Source organism: Petaurus breviceps, unplaced genomic scaffold (genome assembly GCF_028583685.1).
Source record: "Petaurus breviceps papuanus isolate PSGF00001 unplaced genomic scaffold, PetGlider_PUasm1.0 218, whole genome shotgun sequence".
In the NCBI taxonomy this organism is placed as follows: Eukaryota; Metazoa; Chordata; class Mammalia; order Diprotodontia; family Petauridae; genus Petaurus; species Petaurus breviceps.
Window position 1 is genome coordinate 1,915,186 of NW_027185872.1, and position 26,346 is coordinate 1,941,531.

General features: G+C 43.3%; 1 protein-coding gene across 3 annotated transcripts in view; it reads left to right on the top strand.

The window, feature by feature from the left end:
- The window catches only part of CRPPA (CDP-L-ribitol pyrophosphorylase A), a 282,427-nt gene that overhangs the window by 79,051 nt on the left and 177,030 nt on the right, over nucleotides 1-26,346 (top strand). For all 3 annotated transcript variants that reach the window (XR_011169513.1, XM_069094436.1, XM_069094437.1), the window contains exon 5: nucleotides 3,896-3,941. Coding sequence is in view for 2 of the 3 variants with exons in the window: in XM_069094436.1 (XP_068950537.1) it covers nucleotides 3,896-3,941 (46 nt within the window). In the remaining variant the exon portion in view is untranslated. The remainder of the gene's footprint in view (nucleotides 1-3,895; nucleotides 3,942-26,346) is intronic.

The window sequence follows — 26,346 nt, forward strand, 5'->3', positions numbered from 1 at the left end:
ACATATATGAACTGCTGCAAAGTGAAATGAGCAGAACCTGAATGCTGTATACAGTAACAGCAACACTGTATGATGATCAACTGTGAATGACTCTCCAATTCTCACCAATATAGTGATCCTACACAATTCCACAGGACACAAGATGAAAAATGATCTCCATCTCCAGGGAGAGAACTGATGAACTCTGAGTGCAGATTGAAGCATACTTTTGAGAAAAAAGCCTTTTTTAAATTGCTTTTTGTTTGTGTTTTCTTTTGCATCTTGGTTAACACGTAAATATAAATGAAATTAGTTGCCTTCCCAAGGGGATAAAGAAGCAGAAGGGAGGGAGATAAACAAACTCAAAATGAAAAATATGGTTATTAAAATTTTTTTACATGTAATTAAATAAATAAAAATAATTAATTTTTTTTCCTCTCTAAAATCCTACCATTTGTCATATGAGATAGTTTTTGGGGAGAGGAAAGGGTATGTGGTGATATAAGAAACAGACAATATCAATAAAAATTAGTTTAAAAAAACGTAATCCAATGAAAGAACAGCATATGCATCACTAGGCATTTTCATATTACTGTATATGTAGAGTAAATGAAAGGTCATCTTAGAGGGGGATAACTGGGAAAGGCTGTCTGACTGGTGTATGATCTCATCTCAGGCCTGAAGGATACCAAGGGAGGAGGGAGAGCCCTCCAGGCATGGGGGGCAGGGAGGCGAGTTCCAGTTAAAAAGAAGAATCTGGAGAGGGAGCCTCTTAGGTGAGGACAAACAAGGTGGCCAATAAAGCTGGATCACAGATGTATGCTTTGACCTGCATTCAGAGTTCATCAGTTCTCTTCCTGGAGATGGAGAGCAGTTTTCATAAATTGGAACTCAAATTAAAAAAAAAAAATTGTTAATTGTTTTTATGTGTAAGTGGGAGATATTAAATTAAATAAAAATAATTAAATTTTCCCCCTCTCTGAAGCACTTTCACCATTTGTCATATGGAATGGTTCTTGGGAAGAGGGAAAGGTATGTGGTGATGTAAGAAATGGAAAATATCAATCAAAAATCTTTTTAAAAACTCTGACTGTAGGCCTGGCACTCTATCCACTGTGAACCTAGCTGCCCCAATATGTGTGTATGTATATATGTATATGTACTCATACAATGTACATATATAATATGTATTTAATGTATGTGTATACACACACTGATGCACTAAATGTATACATATGTATCCCACAAAATGTAAGAGCTGTGGATAGTGTATCGGGCTTAGGACTTAGGAAGACCTGAGCTCAAACTGCGATTCAAACATTTATTAGTTATGTGACCTGGGCAAATTACTTAACTTGTCCCACTCTGTTTCCACATCTATAAAATGGGGACAACAGTAGCACATGCCTCCCAGGCTTGTGAGGACAAAATGACATCATATTTGTAAAGTGCTTTGCAAACTTCCCAGCATTACAGAAATGTTAGCTGTATAGACTCTTGGCCTTGGAGTCAGAAAGAGGTGGGTTCAAATTTTGCCTTTGAAATTTACCAGCTGTATGACTATAAGTCACTTACCCTCCCTGAGGCTCATGTAACTTTCTTTTTTTTTATTTTAAAGCAATTGGGGTTAAATAACTTGCTCAAGGTTACACAGCCAGTTATTTCTGGGTATGGTGCTAAGTATCTGAGCCTGGATTAGATCCCCAGGTCATCCTGACTCTGGAGCCGGTGCTCTTACTCGCTGAGCCACCTGGCCACCCCTAAGCAATTGGGGTTAAGTGACTTGCTCAAGGTAACATGGCCAGGTGTTTCTGGGTGGGTGCTGAGTGTCTGAGCCCAGATTTAATCCCAGGTCATCCCGACACTGGGGCTGGTGCTCTTACTCGCTGTGCTACCTGGCCGCCCCCTCATGTAACTTTCTAAGACTATAAAGGCACAGGTGGGTTGAAATCTGTTTTGATGGAGGAAGTTTCCATTTTTACAAAATTACAGGTCTTTGTTAATGTGATCATTTATTTTATTCATCTTTTTATAATCTAGAAGGATAGACATGATATTTGGTGCTTTTTGTGGAAACAAGCAATATTAGTTTCATCATTGGTATTTTTTTCAGACTTTTGTTATTATTTATTTTAATTAGCCAACATATGGATGTTGAGAAGAGTAATTAAGGAATACAACAATGCTTTTCATACAGGGTTTTTCATAAAAATCAAAGAAGACTTGATCTGTGTAGGGTAGGCCTATGAAAGTTTATAGGCCAGAATCTATAGAAGAAAAGCAATTTAGCTGTCTTTCTTGTTTATGTCATTAATTATCTAATGTGAAAGGGGAAAATAGCCTTAGGTAAAGAAGCCAATCTCTTGCTCAGAAGGCTAATGTCAAATGGAACATTAAGGCTCACTTATAATAACGTGCTTCTATTGAGCGCTCAGCACTGCTTTAAAAGGACTCTTTTTACTTAGTGATCGTAAAGTAATTTTAATGATAGTAATTTTATTCTCTACAACTGACTGAATGACCTAAAGATTGGTCATTTATGGCCCAAGGTCACCTTGGAAAGGAGGCTTCAAAAGAGGAGGGAGCTTTCTTCCACTGTTTTTTTGTTGTATGTGTATGCTCTGCATGCGCGTGTGTGCACATGTACGTGTGTGTGTGTGTGCGTGTATTTTCTCTCTGTAACTGCTCCTCTCTTCCAGTTCTCTATCCTACCTGACCATTTCTTCTTAGCCTCCTTTGTTGGATTTGTACCCAGGTCATGCTGGTGGGTGTCCCACACGGTTCTGTCTTTTCCTCCATACTGTTTCATTTGGTGATCTCCTCACCTCCCATGGGCTCAGCTACCTTCCATGTACTAATGATTCTCCAATCTATCCAGAGCTTATTCTTGATTGACTTCCCATCTCGCATCTCCAGCTGCCTATTAGACATCTGGAACCAGAGGCCTCATTGTTATTCAGTCATGTCGATTTTGTTCAACTTTCTATGACCCCATTTGGCAGACTGATTGAATTCAATCTTACTTTAGCTACTTATGACTGTCACCCTGGCCAAATCACTTAATGCCCTGAGCCTCAGTTTCCTCATCCATAGAGAGGGGTCAATAATAGTGCCTCCCTCCCAGGGTTGTTGTGAGGATAAAATGAGATAATATTTGCAAAATGCTTTGTAAATATTCAAGTGCTCCATAAATGTCAGTTGTTGTGACTGCTACAGCTTGTGGACATGTAGCAAGGACCTTGGGAGAACTGGGACTTTCCTTGTGTGCATCGTAGGTCGCTATGGAGAAGTTGCAGCCAGAGCTTTGACACTGTGGTAGACATGTTGCTGTGGTCCCTGCTTACTTCCCCTGGGGCACATTTTCAGAATGTCTGTGAACCTCAAGGCTTCTAAGCTTTGTGATCCTAACTTGGGTGTTCATGGGAGCATTCTCTCTAGGCTGAAATCCTCCTTTATGTGGGATCAACATCTAAGAAGCATTTCATTCCAATTAAGTAAACAATCTGCTGATTTTTGTGATGCTGACATTTCCTTGTCATCAGAGCTTGCTTTTGGATGATGATACCCCAAACATGGCCTTCTGAATGTGGGCTTAATGACTGCTAAACTCATTTTCCAGGGTTTGTGGAAAATATTTGGAAAAATGTCTCTTATTAATAAACATTTTGTGACTGCTGCCATATAAATTCTCTGAATGTCCAAAGGCTTGGAAACAGTGTTCAGACTCTGTTTTGTAGAATTCAGAAATAAATTTTTTACGTGAATTACCAGTGGTATTTATTATATAACTAAAACATTGACCTTATCATTGGTTTTTAGCCCTTCTGGTATCAACAATGTACTCTAGGGCATTGTTTTATTGGTTGTATGTTCCTTCCTGCTCTGTGAAGTCTAATGAGGTTTTTTTGTCCTTTAGGTGACCTACAGACGAGATCTGTATGCTATGGAATCTATAATTAAAGGTACGTTTGTCCTTGTAACAGTCGCTTCTCACGTTTCCCAAACGGAGGCAAGGTCAGAATTTAATGTGAAGTTTCAATCTGGAACTCTAGTAACAAGTAGATGGGCTGTCTGGCAGCCAAGCTAGGCTTTGTTCTAGCCTGATCTTACTCTTATTTGAAAGGATCATGGTGAGCATGTCGGCTGCTCAGAGTTCTTGATTTTTAGAAGAAATATTTGTGGCTTTGGAAATACTTAGAATTATGGCATATTCACAAAAGGAGAGACAGTTGAGAATGATCAAAACACACAAAATTGATAGTTTTTTAATGGATTTTTCAGCTATTGCATTGATGCTTTTGAATGGTGAGATATCAGCAAATTAAGCCCTCCATAGCCTCTTGTCAACACATGAGAGGTTTTGCTTCTCCCCATTTTTAGGGAGAGAGAACAGATGCTGCCCCATGAAGGGCTGGGCATTAGAGACATCTGAAATTCTCTTTAGCCCTAAACTTCTATCTGAAACTTTGTGTTTTTGAGGTCATGTAGATGGTATTGTTTCCTCTATAGGTATTTTTTTTTTCCATTTCTGGCATGGTATGCTGGAAAGAACACTAGCCTTGGCATCAGATCTGTGTTTTATTTCCCACTCTGCCACTGAATTAATGTATGATCAGGGAAAGCCAACTTAACCTTGGTGGGTCTAACTCTCTCATCTTTAGGATGGGGGAGTTAGGCTAAATGGCCTTAAAGGGTCCTTCTGGTGCCAACATTCAATGATTCTTGAATTCTGAGGGCCATGTTTTAGGAGGAGCAGTGAGAGGCTGTAGCATAATCAGAGAAGCCTGGAGAATCAAGGGCCTTGAGCCTGTGACATATGAAGATGTAGAACTTTTTAGGCTGGATAAGGAAGATTCTGGGGAAGTGAAGAAGGGATATTAGGTAATCTGAAGGGTTGACTTGTGGAAGAGAGATTTGTTTTCAGAGGGCAAAACCAGGCATGATGGGAGACAGATTCATAGGGATCCAGTGAGGCGAGATGTCAGGAAAACCTTCCCAGTAATTAGAGGCATCCTCTAGTGTAGTGGCTTCTGTCTTGGAAGGCCTTCAGGCCAGGGGTGTTAGAGTGACAGGGGCGATCTCAAAGCAAATGCTTTTTGGTGGGATTTGTATCATATTTCCCTTGAGATCTCTGCTGACTCAAATCTCATAATTCACTGATTCTATTTCATTCATTTTTTTTTTGTTTTATATCATAGTTTAGACATAAACAACTAGAGTGAAGGCTTTAGTCAGTTAACAAGTATTACTCAAGTAATGCCTATGGGACTATCACTATGCTATGTGCTGGTGGGGGTGGGGTGGGGCAGGTACAAAAGAAATGTGCTCATACCTGGAGCTTCTCCCATTCAGGCCAGAAGAATGCCACTTGAGGAGGAAACTTATTCAGTATCCCTACTTGAACTTACACCTTTGACTTTGGAGGAATTGAAGCCTTTTCCTTTTAAAGGCATGAATAAGTACCCTTTAAAGGTTGGAGAAGGTTGGGCCCCTGGGAAAAGTTACTTCTCCCCATTCACTAACAGATGAGAGCTGTCACCTACCAAAGTCTAAAACTAATCTGGTGTCTTCTGTCCAGTTGGCGAGAGCCAGCTCATGCATGATGGCTGGAGGATAGGTGAGCAAGAGAGGAACCATGTAACAAGCCGGAATTGGGCCTCAGTGTCAATTTCCATCCATTTCCAATCTATCCTCCTGGTTCCCTGCCCATCATCCTTAGCCCCTTTTCACCAGCACCTTGGACAGTGCTTCTGGGACCCGGGAGCTTCAGCCTTATTTAGCTGGGCACCTGTCAAGGTACTTCCTGGCCATCTCCATCCCATGCTGGCTATTATGTTGCCCAGAATCTAGCTGTCCTGTGTGGCAGCTCCTCCCCTCCCCTGTGCTTGCTAGCTCCCCTGTCCGTGCACTCTTATTCCACTAGAATTTAAGCTCTTTGAAGTCAAGGACTGGCTTGCTTCTGTTATTCCTACTAGTCATGTCATCATTTAACACAGGGCATAGCATACAGTAAGAGTTTGATAAATGCTCTTTCTCTTCCTATCCTGTCCCTCCTCCTTTATGTGCTGTCTTTCACCAATTACAATGTTAGCTCCTTGAGGGGAGACTCTAAATTTGAATCCCTTATTCTCTCATTATTGTGTTTGGACTGGATCTTTTTCTAGGAAGCAACCTGAGAAATGAAATTTTCACCAAGTTGTAACAAGATTCTGGAGCTCCGATCTGAGTGTTTCATGGCATTATAGAGCTCTAGAAGGTTGTCAGTTGACTTGACATTTAGGGGTCTGAGGTTCATTCTGATGGTAGGAAACACACTCTTGTATTTAACCTTTCCTTGGAGTTCACTACTAAATTTTTTCTCCATCAAGTATATTGAGTTTCAAATCACCAAAGGGCTATAATTTGTGTGTCTTTCTCTGTGTGTAAACAGATCATCCATAGTATATAAATCAAAATGCTGACATATATTTACATGTTGGCTTGGCAATGTGGGCTGCAGACATTACCCATGAGGCCTTGACTAAACAAAGATGTGGTTAGTTAAATTCTTAGCAGCAGGAAACGTAAAACTCATTTCTTATCCTTCTGCTCTGATTTGCGTATATCTGGGAAGCAAGTCACCTGGCTGCTGGGTCCACTTCCTTTGAGGTTACTCTGTCCCCACATTGGTAGGCTAATGACTGTGGGTAGAAATGCCCATGTCTTCCCTTACCTTTCAACAGCCATAGGTACAACTGGAGATCACTGTCAGGGGGGGAAGCTTGTCCTCACACTAGTTTAAGATTCCAGAGTGCCCTTCTCTGCTTGGAGAAAGTTTTCCCTCTGGTCAGCTAGAAACAGCTGTTGGAGACCAGTAAGCCCAACATGCCTTCTAGGCTGGCACCCAGGTTTGATGTGCTGGGTGTTTCTCTTTGCAACACTCACTTGGCAATCCTCCTCAGGCTGACAGCTTGAAGGCCTGCCAACTTCTGTTGAACAGGACCCAGAGAAACCCCCCTCTCCCCCACCATCAGGATAGTAGAAATAGCCCATGGGCATGCTGCCAGACACTGCCAGGGAGGGACTTGAATGGAGGCCATTGAGGAGACCAGGAATTTCTTAATAAACATAAAAATGCATTAAGGTGCATAATAGCTGAAGCAGCTGGGAGGTTTTGAGATATACATTCCTAGGTCCCTGCAGGCAGAGCCAGGAATAAGCCAGGGAGGGGCTGGAACATAACTAAGAGGAAAAGGGGGCCTGGGGGTTCTGTTAGGACAAGATTCTGGAGGTAAGAACTTTGCCCAAGGGGAGTGGGCTGCTTCAGGAGCTTATATCCCTATGCCAGAGCTCTCCAAATAGAGGCAGAATAATACTAACAGCTGATGATAGCTAATATTGATGTGGTCCTTACTGTGTGCCAAGTACTTCACAAGTATCACCTATTTGGTCCTTACAATAGCCCTGAGGGGTAGGGGCTCTCACTATCCCCATTTTACAGATGGGGAACTGAGGCAAAAGGTGAAGTGACTTGCCCAGTCGGGGTCAGCCAACTAGGAAATGATAACAGCCTCTTGGGAAGGATGTTGTAGAAGGCCTCTTGTTCAGGTATAGGTTGCTAAGTAGGTAGGTAGCTGGGGGTGGGGGGGTTGGTGGCCAGATGGACAGCTAGAGAGAAGATTGATTAAACGTGTACCGTGTGAGCTCCTAGAGAGCAAGGGCTACATTCGTGTTTCTCTGTATCACTGGTGCTGAGTGTGGTGCTAGCACATAGCAGGCAGCTAATAAGTGCTTGTTGTCCGATTACATGCCAGGCATGGTCTTGTCTGTTTGACCTCTGCAGTCCCTATGGGTACTGGGACTTTGTGAGCGGCTCTTCCTTTTGCTGATCAAGTACGTTTCTAAGTTCTGTAGCCTAGCAACATGTGAGAACGAAGGGAATTTTGACAATTATTAATCCTCATCATATCTGATGCTGAATCATTTTGTGTTTGCATCCCTAGATGTGTTTGCATCCTACCTGCCATGGTACCTGGCATACATATGGTGCCTAATAAAATCTTGGATATTGATTAAAACATTTTTCCTGATGTCCAGCCTAAATGTGCCTTCTTGCCCCTGGTTCTGTCCCCAGAGCATGACATTTGGATCCTCTTATCCTCTGATCTACATGCTTTTATTGAAATGGTGGGATCTTTAAAATGCTGATTTTAGGTCCCAAATCAGATGATGGGGGATAGGCAATTGAGGACTTGCTTTGGGTGGGTTTTAGGTCACAGCCCCCTCTGGACATCCCAATGCTGCAAAGTTGAACAGTGCTTCCTCACCTGGTTTGGCAGGGAGGGAATGTTGCCATACTTCAGGCCCAGTTATTCCCCCATGCCTAGAGGGTATTCCCTGTGTATCTTTTTTGTTTTTATTTTTTTATTCTTCTGCCTTTGGCGATTACATTAGACCTCCTCTCCATGGAACCTTCCCTGATTTCTCTGGCTAAAAGTGATGCTTCCTTCTCCAGTATCTTATGGCTTTTCCCCTTCCCCTTATCTGGATTCTACTGCATTTCTTACTCACTTGGGGGCTTATCACCCAGTTTGATTACAGACTTCTTGAGGTCAGAGATGGAGCTGTTTTTCTGCTTTGTGACTCCCAATAGATATATAATTATAGTTACATATATATATATATATAGTTATAACCTTATATAGAATATAAATTATATATAGATTATACATATACACAAGCACACATACAATCACATGCACATAGACATATATACACATGCACACACAAACACACATGCATACAAACACATACATGGTCATACATACATGCATAAGTTTTTAGAAGCTTAATAAGGTTCTGTTCCTGTAACGCCAACACAATATTCATAGCGCCGAGGGTGACTGTAAATATTTTGGCATAGTTCTCAAACACAAAATATAACAGACTCTCCATGTAGAAGACAGAAGCAAAACATTTATTCAGACACCAGAAAACTCAACCCCACACCAGGAGACCAAATCTATCACAGTAACAAAAAAGTTAATACACCATAGCACTGCAGAGAGCCACACCATCCTTTAGCCTTCCCATAAACAAACACTCGTAAGTCTAGCTGTTTGCCTGGGTGCGTCCTCTCCGCCTTCCAGTTCTGACTGCTCTGACTCCCAGCTTCCTCTGGGCTCTTTTCCACCCTTCAGCAAGCTCCTCCCACCACAGGCTCCATGTGATTACATTCAGACTATTAGGGGACAGGGAAGATCTTCAAATCCCCATTCCCCTTATAGTTGCTTTGAGGCAGCCAGCTTGGTGGATGCAATGCTGAGTTTGAATCCTGACTGAGACTCTAACTGTGTGGCCCTGGGCAAATTACAGACCCTCTCTGTACCTCACTTTATTCTGCTGTAAAATGGGTAGAGATACAACCCTAAATCACAGGGTTACTCTGAGGATTAGTTGAGATAATAAAGTACTTTGCATACTTAAAATGTTGTGAAAATATCAGGAATAGTAATAATAATGATTTTTAAAAATTGTGGTGAAGCACTGGTTGAAGGAGTCATCTCTAGTGTGCACATATGCATTGAATGTGTAGTATATTCCTTGTTCCAGGTATCTGATGTCAGTCACAATATCTAGATATAACCCAAACCCTTCAGGAATGAAATATAATAATGGTGACTAAAAAGGGCTTTTTAAAAAACTGCAGTGACCATTCTCGCCTCCCTGTCCCCCTCATTCAATTAACTGAATATAATCTCCTGTTGGTCTGATATTACTATCAGTCAATCAGCAACTGTTTTTAAAATTAATTTTTAAGTGAACAGAAGTTCATTTTCTCTCCTTCCCCTTTGTTGGGGGGAAATAAAAGAAAAACCAAACCTTTGCAGTGAGCATACATAAGTACATGAAATTCAACTCCCCCTGTGCTTTCCTTCTGAACATCTCCATGTTGGTCTGGCCGAGCCCGTCCTTTGCTGGCAGTGAGACTTTGCTCCTGGCTCCTCTGAAATAGGGTGTGCTCCCTGCCTGGCTGCTGCCAGTCCCTGGCCCCCACTTCTCCATTTGCTTTCCTCTGAAATTGGTTTGTATTGTCTGTGCCTTGTATGTGTCATTTCCTGCATGTTGGCTTCTCTATAAGACTTGGAGCTCAACTCAAATGAATGTGAACTTAAAAAAAAAAGTAATTGGAAAATATTTAATGACGTTTTAAAAAATGACTTGGAGCTCTTTTATGGCAGGTGTCACCCCCCCCCTTCCCCTCCCCCCCGTATCCTTAGTGCTTAGCACAATGCATAAATACCTAGTATATGCTTGGCTTACTCACTGACAGATGACGTGCAGAGCAGTGAGTGAACCCATGGGGCTGGATCGATCAGTGAGGGTGAGGGGATGACAGCCGCCGGCAAAGTTGCGAAGCGGGGCTTGGGATGTCCCAGCCTCTCTAAGCTCCCGCCTCCCAGGCTGCTCAGCTAGCTAAGCCTTATGCTTCCCCTAGCATCTAGCTGCCTTTTGCAAACTGTGTATGTCTAAGAAATGGTGACTGTGTTTTAGGAGGAATAGTATATGCCCTTGTCTCCCTTATTCATATGGTTGCTGTCTGTACTGAAAAGAATTACAGATGTGCTTTGTCACAGGGCAGTAATCCACAGAATTAGAAATGGAATTTTTGGATGTCAAAGTTTATTAAAGAATATTCTTCATTAAATTCCCCCTTTCTATGAGAGCATTCATGGTGTGTGTGTGTGTGTGTGTGTGCGCGCGTGTGTGTGCGTGTGTGTGTGCACATGCTCATGTGTGTTTTGCTTCATTCTGAGTTTCTCTGTGAATGAGATTCCAAACACAAGCATTGCTCTGTGAAAGTGTTAATAAATTGGAGGTGCTAAGATAAAACAGTGGGTCTAGAGTTTGATTTGGTAAGTTTGTAAACAGCCACTGAACAAAGAGGTATTGTCCTTTTTTTGAACAAACTTGTCGAGCCCACCCAGGCCTGCTGTGCGTGCTCAGACCTACCCCAACTCTGAAAGTGCTTGCAGATGCCAGCAGTAACATACTTTAACTAGATTTACATAAGCAATACAAACAGTCCCAAACCACACTTAATTTAATATGCTGACCATATCTTGGCAAAAGGATCAATATTTAGCTTTTTTTTTAATTTTAAGAAGAAAAATCCTTATGAAATTTTCAAAAAGGTTCGCCTTTGTTTTCTTATACCATCATTTCTTCATCATTTGGATGGATCCCACTTTGCAACTCATTGAATAGTATTTTAACGTTTTCTTCTATTCTTTCCTGATTATAGCTTTAGAAAACTCAATGATTTTAAGCAATAAAAGAGATTAATGGGCCCTTGTTTTACTTATTTTGTGAAAATATGGAAGGTGGGATGCTTTCCCATTTGAAAGTATTCAGTTTTGATTAGCCAAATGGACCATTATTGTTAATGGCTGAGAAAAGAGTCTGCGTCTTTGTTCATTAATAATTTCCATTTATTGGATGTTTACAGGCTCTATTACTGGAAATTTAATTTCACCAAAATATAAAGGCAGGGGATTTAGAAGTTAACATTCAGAAAATCCTTTTTTATATTAATAAAACTTGTAACCACCTTTCATTGTTAGACTTTTCTAGATTGTCAGCATGTTCAGATGCTTTTTAAGGTGAAGCCAAATGATATTGTTTTACAGATTTTTAAAGCACATGCTTGCATTTACACAATTGGGGGGTTCCTTTATGCTTTACTAAGATAGGTCAATTTGCTTCTGGATTTGTAGTTTCAACTAAAGGGGTAAAATCCAATCACACATGAATAATTGTTGGAACCTGGGAACATTTAACAGATTAGAGTGTGCCACCTTCATGCATAGGAAGAAAATAATGCCTTTATTCTTGTTGCTTCAAATTATTTTTTTTAATTTTACTAAAAAAAATACTTTGAATCAGGTTGAAAAATGAAGGAAGCTGGATTCAGGAAATCCCACCATCTGCATGTTAGACTTCTCCCGAACATCCGTGTTCTCCATGTGTCTGGCTCTGGAGCAGGTTCTGGTCCCTCAGCCCTCGGCTGTTCCTCGGTGCCTTCCTTCCCTAGGCATTTCCATTACTCACACTGTATATTGACAATGTAAAGTGACACCAGCGATTTACGCAGGGGCCTTAATTTTGGACATTTCCTGACTTTGGTCTCTCTGGACTCGTTTTTCACATTTTATTAGCATAACTTATTTGCGCACAATACACTGTTTGTTCTTTGCTCCTTTGATGATAGTGCTGCCTAGAATGTTCTGTGAGACTGTAACAAAGTGGAAGGACATTTGCGTCAGGCATTAATTAGCAAGGGCAGGAGGGAGGCAGTGGGATTTAGAGACAGTTTGATTAATTTGGATCTTCCTTTTAAGCCACTCATACCAAAGAGAACTATTTGGCTGAAGACTAGAAGCAATCTGTTTCACCTTTGGCTCTAGAGCCAGCCTGATATTATATTATACTAGAAAAAAAACAAAGAACCATTGGGGTTTGGAGAGACCTGGATTTACCTTCCAACTCTGACATCTCATAGCTGTGTGTGTGTGTGTGTGTGTGTAAATTGGGTGCACTTGCTTATTGGTATTTCTTGTTGGCCCATTGGTATGTGAGCTCCAGGAGGATGAGGCTGGTTTGGGTGTTTGGGCTTTTCTTTGTATATGCAAGACTTTTCCCTGGACCCTGGCACACAGTGGGTGTTTAACACAGGCTTATTGATTGATTGAACCAGGCCGGAGTGGCTGTCTTTCTTGGAGTCATAATTTCCTTAGCTTTACGATAAGAATAGTATTTTTACACCATCACAGCACTGTGGTCCTGGGAAATGGGAACTAATGTTATTACTGAATATTTTGTAGGTATTTTTCCCCCTTATTCTATAGCAAGTCTAGCTAATGCATGTCAGTAACTACCAAGTTCCCAAAACAGTAAGAGATGGAGTGCTTACAGCTAAGCCTTGATCGCCCCTAATCCAGCAGCTACTCCAAACTTTGGTGTAGGTAAGAAAAATAAAAGCACAGCATTTATGCTCAGAGATAGAGAACGGGACTTGTAAACGTCTTTATGAGTCTCTTTAGAAACTCGCCTGTCTCAGCTATTTCTTCCCTTTGCTGGGGGGGCAACATGGGGGTGGGATTTGAGGGGGAGAGGAAGACACATAGACAAACAGGGAGAGAGAGATGAAGAGAAACAGAGATGAGAGACAGAGATACCCAGAGAGACAGAGATGGATGAAGAGATACACTAGATCACATATTATGAAAGGTTAAAAAGAAAGTAAGGCATTATAAATTTGGAAAACAGTAATATTGGGACAGGTATAAACTTGTGCAGGAGACATGGTGGCACATATCTGTCTGCTTTTTGCTCTGACTTTCAGAGTATAGGAAAGCTCGTCCTCCATACAGTGACTCATTTAAAAAATGTAGTTAAGATCTGATCATAGAAAACATCCTCAAAGAATCTGCCCAAGTCCTAGTGCCCTTGGGCCAAGAATGCTTGAGCCTTCTAGTTGAAACATGCAGATTCCAGGATCTCCCTGCTGTCTCCATCAAACCCTCTGACCTCTGATTTCCAGTCCAGGCAGCACAAACATCCATTTTTCTCACAAATCTGAAATTGAGTGTCTTTGTTTGGCTGCCTGGCAGCTGTCATTTATTGGTCTCTTTTCCCTCCTTCGCTGTCTGCTTTCTCTTTTCTTCCCCATATTGTTTTCTCTTTCAAACTGGCTCAGGGCACATTGGGTCTCTTTCTATGGCTGGATCTAAGCCAGATGCCCCTAAGATCAAAAATGGTATCTTTAGTTGCCTTCTCATAGTATCTTCTCATCTCCTGAATGCCGATTTTAAGTGTCTCTTGTTAGACAGAAAATTAGCCCTGGCTTTAAGACAGCGACTTAGACATATAGCACTCAGCAGGAAGTGTTCCAGAATCCTTCAGGGGGAGGAAGGAAGATACTCTTCACACATTGCAAAGATTCGGCCTTGGAGCATCTGAACCGAAGTTGGACTTTGGTGATCGTTTCTTGCTCAGCTAAGAATAGAGATGTTTTAGCTTGGTAAGTCAGCATGTTGGACAAGAGAGCCTGATGGAGGATCTCACAGTGGGAGAGGTTTGGTACGAAATTGAAGCCAGATTTCTGGATTGTTTGCCCACTGGTTCCCAGAGCTCATTGAAAGAGTTTTGTTCCTCACGTCCTCTCCGTGGTCCGTGAGTCTTTCATGTGTGGTGCAGGCATCATCCTGGTCACTCATGAGGCCCCCATGGAGCCTCACTGTCAAAAGCACACATTGGGGACTTTGCTTGCTCTGAATTCAAATGCCCTTGAACTGTGTTAAGCTAGAGAAGAAGCTTGTAGATGGGGCATCTTATCAATATTATGCCCCTGTGAAGCTTGCCTTAGGAGCATCCATGACCTTTGCTTTCTGATCCTTGGAGGAAGAAAAGCCATTTATGTGCTCTGAAAGATGGGGCCAACATTCCAGGCTCCAGGAGAAGAGTGTCGCTCAGCTTTCTGGACACCTCTAACGTTCTCTACACAGAGCAAGGCTGGAATTGTTCCTTCGGATCGGAACACGTGGCTGCTGGTTCATGTGTTAGAGCTGAACAAGGCTCAGCTTTGTAGATTTAGCCTGTGAAAGCCTAGAAAAGATATACCTTCATCTTGATACTCGACTGAAACTTGAGACAGTTTCAAAGGAGGCTGACAGGTGCAGCCCCTTCAAGTCCCAGGCATGGCATGGGGCATTCTTTGGTGTGAAGTGCATGATTGGAATTGTCATGCCTCCCCTGCCCAGTGGTCACTGCCCATTGCTTCAAAAGCAAAGAAGCCAAATGGATGGGGGCCTGGGGGTTTCTGGCCGCCCCTCCTCCCAGCACACGCACTTGTGCAGCAGGCATGGAGGTGCCAGCAGCAGCCTGGGGCGCACTCCAAGCCCACCACTGCTTCCCAGGCTGCGACAAACCTCCCCTTTATGTTACAAATGAATGCTTGGAGGTCTCTTCACTGGAGGATTTTCTGGGTCTTCTTTTAGCTCATTGACAGCAGAAATTCCCTAGCCCCTAGTGCAGAAGTCTTTATGCTAAGAAGAAGAATGAGGGTGGGAGGGAGGTGGGGATTCTCAGTCCTGACAGTTTAATGGAAGGAATCCTGGGTGGAACGGAGGAGTAAGGAGACTGTATGATCTCAGGCTTAGAGCTGGAGGGGATCTCAGGCCATCTGGCCCATCCCCCTCATTTTACAGTTGTGAGATCTGGACCCCTGGGAGGTTAGGAGACTTGTACAAGGTCACACATGTAGTAAGCAGCAGAGATAGGATTTGAACCCAGGTCCTTTGACCAGAGCCAGGTTCAAGTCCTAGCTCCTCCACATACTAGTTTTGTGGTCTTGGGCCAGTTGCTTAATGGCACTGCTGACTCAATTTCTTTGTCTTCACAATGGAAATAAGACTGCCTGCCTATCCTGTATTATATAGAGTATAGTGATTTAGTAAGATGGAGTTTATCAGTCAATCAGTAGGTTATTCGTGAAGCATTATCTAAGATTTCACTCTTGGTTCTGCATTTTCATGGTTTGGCCAAGACTTTTTATTACTTGTGGTAACCTGAAGAGACCTGGACCGCAGTCATGGGTGCAGGTCTCCCAGGAGCATGCTTCAGCCACGGAGAATGGCTCAAAGGCCGGTCTTCTTACAGCTGATCTGCAAAGACAAAGGACAAGTTGGAGGTGGTCCAGGGTGGAAAGACAAGTGGGGAGTGGATGATACAATTCTGGGAATGTGAGGAGGCTGAGGAAGGGGCACTTTAGCTGACTTTGGATTGTTTTGGAAACAAGGTCTTGGAGCTGAACAGATCATTTCCATTTTCTTGCCTAGGGAGAACATTCTTTCCCATGGGAACATATTTCTCCATAGTTTCTTCAGGTTAATAATACCTGTCTACCCAAAGTCCTTTGCAGTAACGTGAAGTTCTCCAGAGGCAAAGCCAAACAAGACAGGCCTGGGGTCCTGACTCGCCAGCATGTGCTGGAATCTTGGGTATATGAAGGGGGAAATGAAATAAGTGCTTAGAACAAATAAACCAAAGTGAGGCCACATTTTCAAGTATGGATGGCGTTCCTCCTTGCAGAGCTGTAGTGAGATTGTAGCAAACCGTGAACTCAGAAAAAGGCGCCTCTGCTTCGCGTCTGACCCACTGCCCATTCTCCCTGTGAACATGAGCTTCTCACTTAATTGCCTCATGCCTGAGTCGCTCTGTTCATAAAGAAGGATGATGATGGCGGCCGCCTACCCAGCCCTTGGGGATTCTGTGAGAATTACTGAGGACTTACAGCAGTATGTAAGCTCTTTGATAGCTCTGAGCTATTACTATATCATCATGCCACATATTGTTATTGTCCATTTTTTGTTAAGTTTCAAGTTAAACTCCAAAGGATTTTTTCTCCTTTTCTTGATAATGGGCATGGCTCTTTCTACAACTCTTTGAGTTCCTTTTGCCTCTAATCTATGGTAACATGACTCAGGGTGAGAGGGGTGGAGGGGATGGTCCTTCCACCACACCCTTCCTCTGTGGCATCACCCAGAACAGAGCTCTTTCTCCCTGTCCCTCCTCAACAGCTACTCTCCTCCTTTGGCTCAGGGTACTCTCTTCCTTCTAGTCTTCCCAGTTCAGTGGGAAAGCTCAGGCTCCTTCTGGGCCCTGCCCTGCAGGAGCCTTTCCTGCCCTAGTAGCAGGGGCTTCAGTCCCCTCCCCAAAGGGCTTTGTGCATCCGGGCACAGTTTGTTCTGCCTCCCTTCATTTGGGTCTCTGCATTCCTGACACCTCTAACTGTCCTTGGCAAACAGTGGGTGCTTCATAAATGCTGGTGCCTCGGCCGGTTCATCTCATCCTTCTTGTCTGGATTGGTCCTTTGTAAAAGCTCTTTTATTCTTAGACATGCTGCATGGATTCATCTCGTTCCCTTGTTCCCTGTGGGCATCCTGTTGGTGGGAGGGTGGGGAGGATGCTCCTTTCTGAAGAGTCCTCTTACCCAATGCATAGAATGTTAATAGAAATTATAAGATCTCAGTAGCTTCTGAATTGGGCCTTGATGCTCAGAGAACACCTCTCGAGATAGTAAATTGCGAGTGCTGGGCTAAACTTTTGTTCAGTTTCTTCTTTATGCTCAGCTCCATCTCTGCTGCATCCTGGCTGGGTGATCCTGAGCAAGCTACTTACCCTCTCAGGACTCCAGGGAGATCTTTAAAACCACAGATCGCAGAGAAGGTGCCAGCCTGCTCTTTCCTGCATGCCAGCGCAATCCCAGATGCAGGATTTTACTCACTTAAAACAAAGCTCAGACCCCTCCTCTCTCTGGAGAGAGTTCCTCTGAGTATTTGGCTGCCATTATTGGGCCAACACAACTTCCCCATTTTTCCACGTGTCCTGACCAGAGTTCATAGAGTGCTCGACCTTTGATTGGGACTGTGGGTTCAAATCCTGTCTATACCACCTACTGGCTGGGGGAGCTCAGTCAAATGATGTAGTCTGTCTCAACCTTAGTTTTCCCCATTTGTAAAATGGACAGAATGATATTTATTCTATTTACTCCACTGGGAAGTGGTGAGGAAAGCACTTTGTATACTTCCAAATGCCACATAAATGAGTTGTTATTTTTGGTTCTCTGATGACTGGGAATTCTATACATTCAAGATGCCAGACTTCAGGGTAGAACTCAGTTTGCCTTGTTCTTTCAGTTTAGTTCCTCTTGACCTTTGTTAGTGCCAGCATTGATCATTCACAAGCATTTGCAAATAAACCAAAGCAGCCCCTGACCTCAAGGAGCTTCCATTCTACCTGGGCTTATAAAGACATTGGCATATATATGTATACAAAATATGAGGGAGATGGATGGGACCTGTGAGACTGCAGGTTTAGGGAGCCCCCAGAGGAGGAAATTCCTTCCTTGGCGCCTTCTGGAGAAGACCTTCCCTCCCATGCCCCTTCCTCTGTGTCAATCTTACACATGCTCTAATTGAGAAGGACTGATTTGAGTAATCAGAGACAAAGGTCCCATGGAGCTTTCTTCCTGAAATGGTGCCAGGGCAGTCTCGGGGTTGTTTCCCAGTTTGTAAAATCACTGTTGACTTAGCCTCCAGCCTTTCTTGAGCAGACGCTGAGTTCTTGTGTTAGACTTTTTAGATGTGTAGGAAGAAAACAACATTGTGGCAGTGGAAGCCTGTTTCTTGGCCTTTCTCTTCCCATGAGTTTCCCCTCCCCAGAAAGCCAAACACGTGTTCTTTTTATTCATGGATAGATCAGCAGGGGAAGAAAGGAGGGCCCTAGGATGGAGGTTGAAGCTTTTGTTAACCTCAGAGAACCACAGAGCCCATGTACTTGCCAACTTAAGAATGTGTCTGCTGGGCTTTAGAGGTGTAGGGATCTAGAATCTTTCTCCTGTGGAATATTCCCCAGACCACCAACACTGGCAGGTTTCCTTAAGTCAGTCATTTGGTTGTATAGAACAAGTGTTGGAACAGAGGAAAGGAGTATGAATTAATTAGCAGCCATGTCCCAATTCATGCAAATCATGAATCTCCTGAAGTGGCCGCATGGATTCGAATTTGCGCTGGATGAAGTTGTAATGATGTAAAGGATGATCATTTGTTCTGCCCCAGTACAGTGTGAGTATCAAAAATGCAACCACTTTGGGGATTCATTCCTCTGACCAATTAGGACCTCACAAGTGTCATGATGGGGTTGTGAGAACAAACCATGCCAGTCTGTCCTCCACTCAGCTGCCAACCAGAGAGTTTCTTAAAGCACACATCAGATGGTGCTACTCCCCTGCTCAGTAAACTTCCATGGCTCCTGTTTGCCTCTAGGACCAAGTACAGGCTCCTCTGTCATTTGAAACCCTTCAAGCTCTAATCTCTGTCACCACATTTACTATACATTTTTCCCCTTCATGTACTCTGTAGCTCAGCCCACTTGGTCACACATAACAATCTATTTCTTGTCTCCATACCTTTGTACAGGCTGTGCCCATGCCTGGGACACTTTGCCTCCTCATCTTGGCCTCTTAGAATTCATGCTTACCTCAGGCACAACCACCTACATGAAGCCTCTGTTTAGCAGCTAGGACCTCATCCCATCCTCCCTCCCCCCACCCCCACTCCAAACCTTGCCTTGTACTTACATTGTGTGTGTTTTATGTATAACTCTGTGTCTCTGTGTTGTTTTACATGAAGGGCAAGATGGGTTACATTTGTATCTGAGTATTCCTCTTGTCCAGCTCGCTTATGGTCGGTGCTTGGGAAGTCCCTCTTGGTGGATTGATTAATAGAAGGTGTTTGGGAGTGAAGACTCAATAAAGGGAGATACCCTTCAGACCCCTGGTTTGAAAAGCAGACCAAACTATTCTAAGTCACCATCTTAAACAGGCTCTATTTTCTTGTTCAATTGGTTCATTGGATAGAAGTCATTACCAGAAGAACATCATCAACCCAAGGACCCCAAAAGTGACACTGTAGCACCATTGGTCAAGATGTGGAACCTCTGATTGTAGATGGTCCCTGTGCCAGAAGACAGTCAGTCACTGGGCATCCTACCCAGTGCTCAGAGGAGGCATTGGATGTGAGGGTACACATAATTATATATGAAGACCAGGGATTTTCTGGAATCATTTTACAGTGCTCTACATCAAAAGAGTGAATATAGGCTTAGGGGACTGGTTTATTTTAGATAATGAATTCAGAGGCAGAAAATAAAGGTTGGGGATAATGAGCATTTCTTTTGTTGGAGAAGTATAAATCAGATTTCTGTAGTATTCTCTGCTTGGGATCATGGGATGAGCTGTGTAGTTTCCCCTATATGATCAAGTCCACCCCCATCCTCATACTTCTCAGGCCAGTTTATTGTCTGTTAGTGATGCCAGTGTAAGCTTCAAGTCCTGATGGACCAGCCCACTTGGAGAGCCATCAAACTGAATGCCATAAATAGAGTAATAGGAGCTTTTCATCCACTTTGTTTTTTCTCTGAAGATAGTGGGACTATTCGCATTTGAATGACCAATGATTTCATTGAGGAGACCTGTAAATTCCAGGGTGTTTGGTTCCTGTTTGTGGACAATATTGAGCTGTTAGTATCTGGAAAAAAACTCCTCATCAAGCCTTTTTAGGAGCCTCTGCATTTAGCACAAGGGACATTTGCACAATGGGTATTTCCAGATGCGGCTGAACACATTTGGTGAGCATGTGTCCTGCTGTCTGATGCCTTCCATGTCACTGATACTGCGTGGGTTGTTGAACAAAGTTATTCCTGTGGTCTCATCTGTCTTGGCATTTTTTTACGATTTTTACTGATTTATGGGAGACACCTTGTTTGAGGAGAGCCCTCAAGGCTCTACTGAGTCAAATGCTTTTTTTGTAATCAACAAACTATAGACAGAGTAGTATTGTTTACACCCACTCCTTGTGCGACTATGAAGATGTAGTCTCTTGTAGGAAATTGTCTCTGGAGCCTGCCTTTTCCCTGTCATCCATTTTTTATGTTGGATGTATGAATGGACCATTATCTGAGAAGTTTTACAGAGTTGGCATCTGGGCTGAATGACTGCTGAGGTTGTCTTGTTGCCTCTTTTGGGCATAACAATGCCAGCGATTTTTTTCTGTCTGTAGGAAGCCTTCCCACTTTGAGAGATCTTGAAAAGTGATTCCCGGAGTGCTTTTTAACATTGTTTTGGCTTTGCTATTAATCTCTTTCGAATGTCTTTGGTGAGGTCCAGTGTTTTTTCCCCATCTCCCTCTTCTTAATTCTACGTTGTCACATAGTATACAGGGTCACTAGAGTTTCACTATACTCAGTTTCCGTTGTCTGTTTTTAATTCCATTGTTCTTGTTTATTTTCCTATCTCTGCTCATTTTACATCCGTTCTTTTAGCCTTTCCATGCTTTTTGGAATTCTTTATGCTTGGAGTTTGTTAGCGATTTTCTTCTGGTGTTAATATTTCCATCACATTCATGCCTTTATTTCTTTGGCCATTCCTGAAGCATTCTAGCATGAGACTCTTTTGCCATATTCCTGCCATTGTCGGTTAGAGTAAATGGGGTTCTTCGTGCCTCCCCATCCACCCTCCCCCACTTGCAAATCAATATTACTATCCAATCAATGGCTGCATGACCGCACTCACCATCCATGAGCCTTCCCAGAACAGAAACACAATCAAAGCTGGGAGACTGAATGATAACTTTGGGGAGAGAAATTATTAAAATTGTTTTAAAATAGATTTAAAATTGCCCCCCTCTGGTCCCATCTTCTTAATGTGCTGGCTTTGAGGACAAGGATTGGCCTACTACAGTATATTTAGCACATTGTCTAGTCATTCATTTATTTATGAGTTCCTGAATTTTCTTTTCTTTGAGCTTTTTTGAGGGGGGAAAGCAGGGCAATTGGGGTTAAGCGACTTGCCCAAGGTCACACAGCTAGTAGGTTATCAAGTGTCTGAGACCAGATTTGAATTCAGGTCCTCTTGACTCCAGGACCAGTGCTCTATTCACTGCACCACCTAACTGCCCCCCATATTTTCTTAAAGTGAAAAAAAAAATCATTTTATTGAAAACTTTTGTTCTTACATCACTTTTACTCTGGGATATATGCCCCCTTCCCCTCCCCAGGGAGTCATCCCTTATTACACAAATGAAATAAAAGGGATAAAAAGCAGTTCAGTTTATCAACAGATCAACCAGTTCTTACCACATCCATGTCTCTGGGCCTTTATATCTGCAAAGAAGGAAGGGAGGTGCATTTTCTCGTCTCTCTCAGGAATAAACTTGGTCTTAACAATTCCATTGCCTTTGCCTCTCTTTTTTGGTATTTTCCAATTTCTTGTTGTCATCATGCATTTTGTGTTCCTGTTTCTGCTTTCTTCACTCTCTGTCAAGTTTTAGAAGCCTTCCCTTGTTTCTTGGAATCCTCAATTCACTGTTCAAAGTAAAATTCCATTATGCTCATATCCTAAAGTCTTTGCAGCCCTTCTTCAATCAGTGGGGCCCCAAATTTTCCAGTTGCAAATGATTTGTAAGGAAGCTATTATAACTCATTCCATGAAGACACCGATCCAGTGTGTGGCCATGGCCAAGGATACCCAGAAAATACTAAATGAGTGGGAAATGAACCACCTCCCCAGCCCTTCCTTCCCAAGGCACACTTTTCTGTAGCCTTACCTGGAATACAATATATATATGCTGGTCACCAAAACTCAGTGAGCCCCCATTGCCTTCTCTTTTCAGATGACTTTCATTTTCTCTCTCTCTCTCTCTCTCTCTCTCTCTCTCTCTCTCTCTCTCTCTCTTTCTCTCTCTGTCTGTCTCTCCCTCTCCCTCCTCCCACTCTCCTTCCTTCCCTCCCTCTTTGTGTCTATCTGTCTATTTGTCTGTCTCTGTCTCTCTGCCTCTCTCCTGTCTCTCCTCTCTCTTTTTCTCTTTCTGTCTGGAAAAAAAAAAAGCTTTAATAGCTTAAAACTGCTGAAAGACTTTTGTGACATTCTCTGTATGTGTACATACACACATATACATATACACACAAAATAGATCTATTTCTGGTATATACCTAGTTATTTGTGAGGCTCCCCAATTAGAGTGTGAGCTTGTTGAAAGCAAGGCCTGTTTTTACCTTTCTTTGTGTGTGTCTCTCTGCTCTATCTCTGGCACTATGCCAATAAATTTTATTAATTGTCCCTGTGAGGGGCAGCTAAAATCCAGGGTATTTTATCCTAGACATAAGGATGTTAAAAATTATGTTTAAGTTATCAGGTCATGAGACCTAAGAATTTTGGATGATCAAGGATCCAGAGTCACATTGCATCTGTCCGTCCCTAGTTTCTAGCTATGGAATTAATACGTTGTCATTGCTGTTGGAAAGGGTGGGTCAGTTGACTCCATTAGGGGCCTGCTTGTCCTTTCTAACCACTGCTCTCCTTCTCCAGGGTGACCCAAAGTTAGCTAGGAAAGCCCATTGTCCTCCAATTTGAATGTAAGCTCCTTGAGGAAAGGGCTGCCTTTCTCTTTGTACTTCCAGTGCTTGGCCACCATAACTACTTCATGAACATCTTTTTTTTTTGTTTTTGAAGGGGGAAGGTAGGGCAATTGGAGTTAAGTGACTTGCCTAAGTTCACAAGGCTAGTTTTTTGTGTTAAGTGTCTGGGGCAGGATTTGAACTCAGTTCCTCCTGACTCCAGGGCTGGTGACACCTAGCCTCCCTGAACATCTTTCATTTATTCATTAGCTTAGCCTAAAATCTCGTTAGCTTTTCCTGCTTCTCTGTCACACCATGGTCTCTGTTGGGCTTGGGTTTTGCTTTCCTATTACTGTATAGTGCTAAGAGCCCTTACTCTAGTGTAGAGGGCCCTGGTTTAGATAATCCCCCTGACACTTGAGCAGGTCACCTCTGGGCCTCAGTTTCTTTATCTGTCATATGAAGGCTGCAGACTCCCTGGCCTCCATCTCTAGGTCCAGCAAGGTTTTAGAGCTCAGAGACATCTGCCATGCCACCCTCATTCTGTGCCCATGATCCCTCTAGAAGGAAGCTGATGATATGCTTCCATCATATTAGGTCTGGCCCATCATTTTAACTGGGCCAGGAGTTCTTGGATCTTGATCACATTACCAGATGTAATCAGAGGATGTGAGAGTGACCTTGGGCAACTTCGTGTTATTTGTAAAATTGGCAAACATACTCTCCATACTTTTAAAAATATTGAACTGAGCAGGGTCAAGGCAAGAGCCAAAGAGCATTTCACTATGGACTTCACTTCCAGGTCACGGCCAGTCCCTGCTTTTTGGCTTTTTTTTAGTCAGTTCATCTTCAACATTCCAATACCTTGTCTACCTCAGTCAATCAATCAGTCTTTTATTAGGTATCTTCTACATGGCAGTCACTCGGCTAAACACTGGGGATAGAGGCAAAATGAGGTCCCTGCCTTCAAGGAACTTCAGATCTAATGGGAGAGATAGCATACTAGCAAATACATTCAAAGCAAGTTATATACAGGAGAAATAGGAAATGATGAACAGAGGGAAGGCACTGACAGTAAGAGAGGTTGGGGAAGGCTTCCTGTAAAAGGTAGGATTTTAGTTGGAACTTCAAGGAAGCCAGGGAGGTCAGCAGTCAGATGGGAGGAGGGGGGAGCATTTCAGGCATGGGGGCTGGCCAGAGAAAATGCCCCGAGCAGAGAGAGAGAGAGGATCTTGTTTGTGGAATAGCCAGGAGATCGGTGTCGCTGGACGGAAGAGTATGTATTAGGGAGTAAGGTGTCAGAAAACTGAAGAGTTGTCGAGGAGGCTAGGTTCTGAAGGGCTTTGAATGCCAATCAGAGGATTATATATTTGATCCTGGAGACTCTGGGGAGAGATAAGAGTTTATTGGATAGGGGAGCGACATGGTCAGACCCTCCTTTAGGAAAATCATTTTGTAAACTCAGTGGAGGCTGGATTAGAGCGGGGAGAGACTTGAGATAGGCAGACCCAGCAGCCCCTGTGCTCAGAGGAGAGAAGGAAGTACATTCAAGAGAGGCTGCAGTGGTCAAATAGACAAACCTCGGCACAGTATGGGGTGTGGGGTGGGGTGAGTGATAGTGAGGAGTCCAGGATGATTCTCTGGTTGTAAGCCTGAGAGGCTGGAAGGATAGGGGTGTTTTCTATGGTAATGAAGAAGGAGGGGAGGGTTTTGGGGAAAAGATAGTGAGTTCTGTTTTGGCCATATTGAGTTTAAGAGGTTCAGTGGACATCCAGATAGAGATGTTTGAAAGGCAGTTGGAGATTGCCATTGGAAGTAAGCAGAGAGATTGGGGCAGGGAAGGTAGGTTTGAAAATCATTAACATGGAGATTATTAGTTAAATTCGTGGCAGCTGATGAGATCACCAAGTTGAATAGAATAGGAGGAATATAAGAGGAGAAGAGAAAAGAGTCCAGAAAGACCCTTGAGAGATTGTTAGGATCAGAGGCTGTGATACTGAGGAGACAGAAGAAACCGTCAGATGGGCAGGAGGAAAGCCTACCTCTCTCTGATCTCATAGCCACGAGTATAAGGAGACACTTTGACACATGCCTTGGGGAAATCCAGCTCTGTGTACAACATGGCCCTTATTTTCCAGTCGAGTTACCCCCTCAAAAAGGCATTGAGGTTGTCTTGGCATGGAGTCATCTTACTGAACCCATGTTGGGTTGGAGGGATCATTGCTTTCTTTTCTGAGTTTTCACTAAATCTTTTCCATGTATTACTGAATTTTGCCAAAAACTTCAGTCAGACTCCCTGGACTGTGGTTGGAAGAATCCCTTTCATCACTCTCTTTTTTCAAACAGGAGACACTTAGTTGTTTCTAGGCCTGAGGCCCCCTTCTTCTTTCCTCCATTATTCATCCATGATCCTTGTCGCAAGCTCAGCAGTCATGTTGGCCAGTTCTTTTCCTGTCCTGGGATGCCCTTTCTCTGGGCTTGGCTGCTTGAGCAGTGCCACACCTCCCTCAGGTTTCACTTCTCTGCCACCTCTTTCTCCTTGCTTATTTTCCACAAACAGCAACATTTTCTTTGCTGGAGAAAATCAAAGCAAATGAAGACCCGGGTTCCCTCCTGGCAGTCCTGGGCTGCTGTAGGCCGGGCCTCCTCTGACCTTTCTCCTGCCCCAGGCACAGATCAAAGGGCATGAGAACTGGAGCCCTGGCCTTTTTGGGTCCTAGCATTCCTAACATTCTTCTCGGAGGATTTTCACATTCCTTTAGAAAATCCCTTCTTAGTTACCTGCTCTTGCTTCAAAGGCCACTTTCCTGGGCAGTTTGGGTGCCTTCGATTTGTCTTTGGAATGGAGCCCGACTCCTTCTGGGCCTGAATGCTGCCCCACAGTCTTGTGCCTCTGGACCTGCCTTCAGGGTGTGTTTGAGCCAAAGTCTGATGTGTAGGACTTGGTTGTTTGTGTCATTCTTTTTGATTAATTTATGATGAGAGAGGGAGGGTGGGAGGGAGGGGGGAGGGGGGAAAGGGGGGGGAGAGGGCAGAGAGAACAAAGAGAGAATAAAGAGCGGAAAGAAGAAAGGGAGAGAGAGAGAGAGAGAGAGAGAGAGAGAGAGAGAGAGAGAGAGAGAGAGAGAGAGAGAGAGAGAGAGAGAAAGGAGAGTGAGAGACAGAGAGAGAGGAGAGGGAGAGAGGGGGGGAAAGAGGAGAGAGACAGAGACAGAGATAGAGAGACAGAAAGAGACAGACAGACAGAGAGAGACAGAGAGAGAAGAGGGGGAGAGAGGGGGGGAGAGAGGAGAGAGACAGAGAGACAGAGAGAGGAGAGGGAGAGAGGGGGGGAGAGAGAAGAGAGGAGAGAGGAGAGAGGAGAGAGAGAGA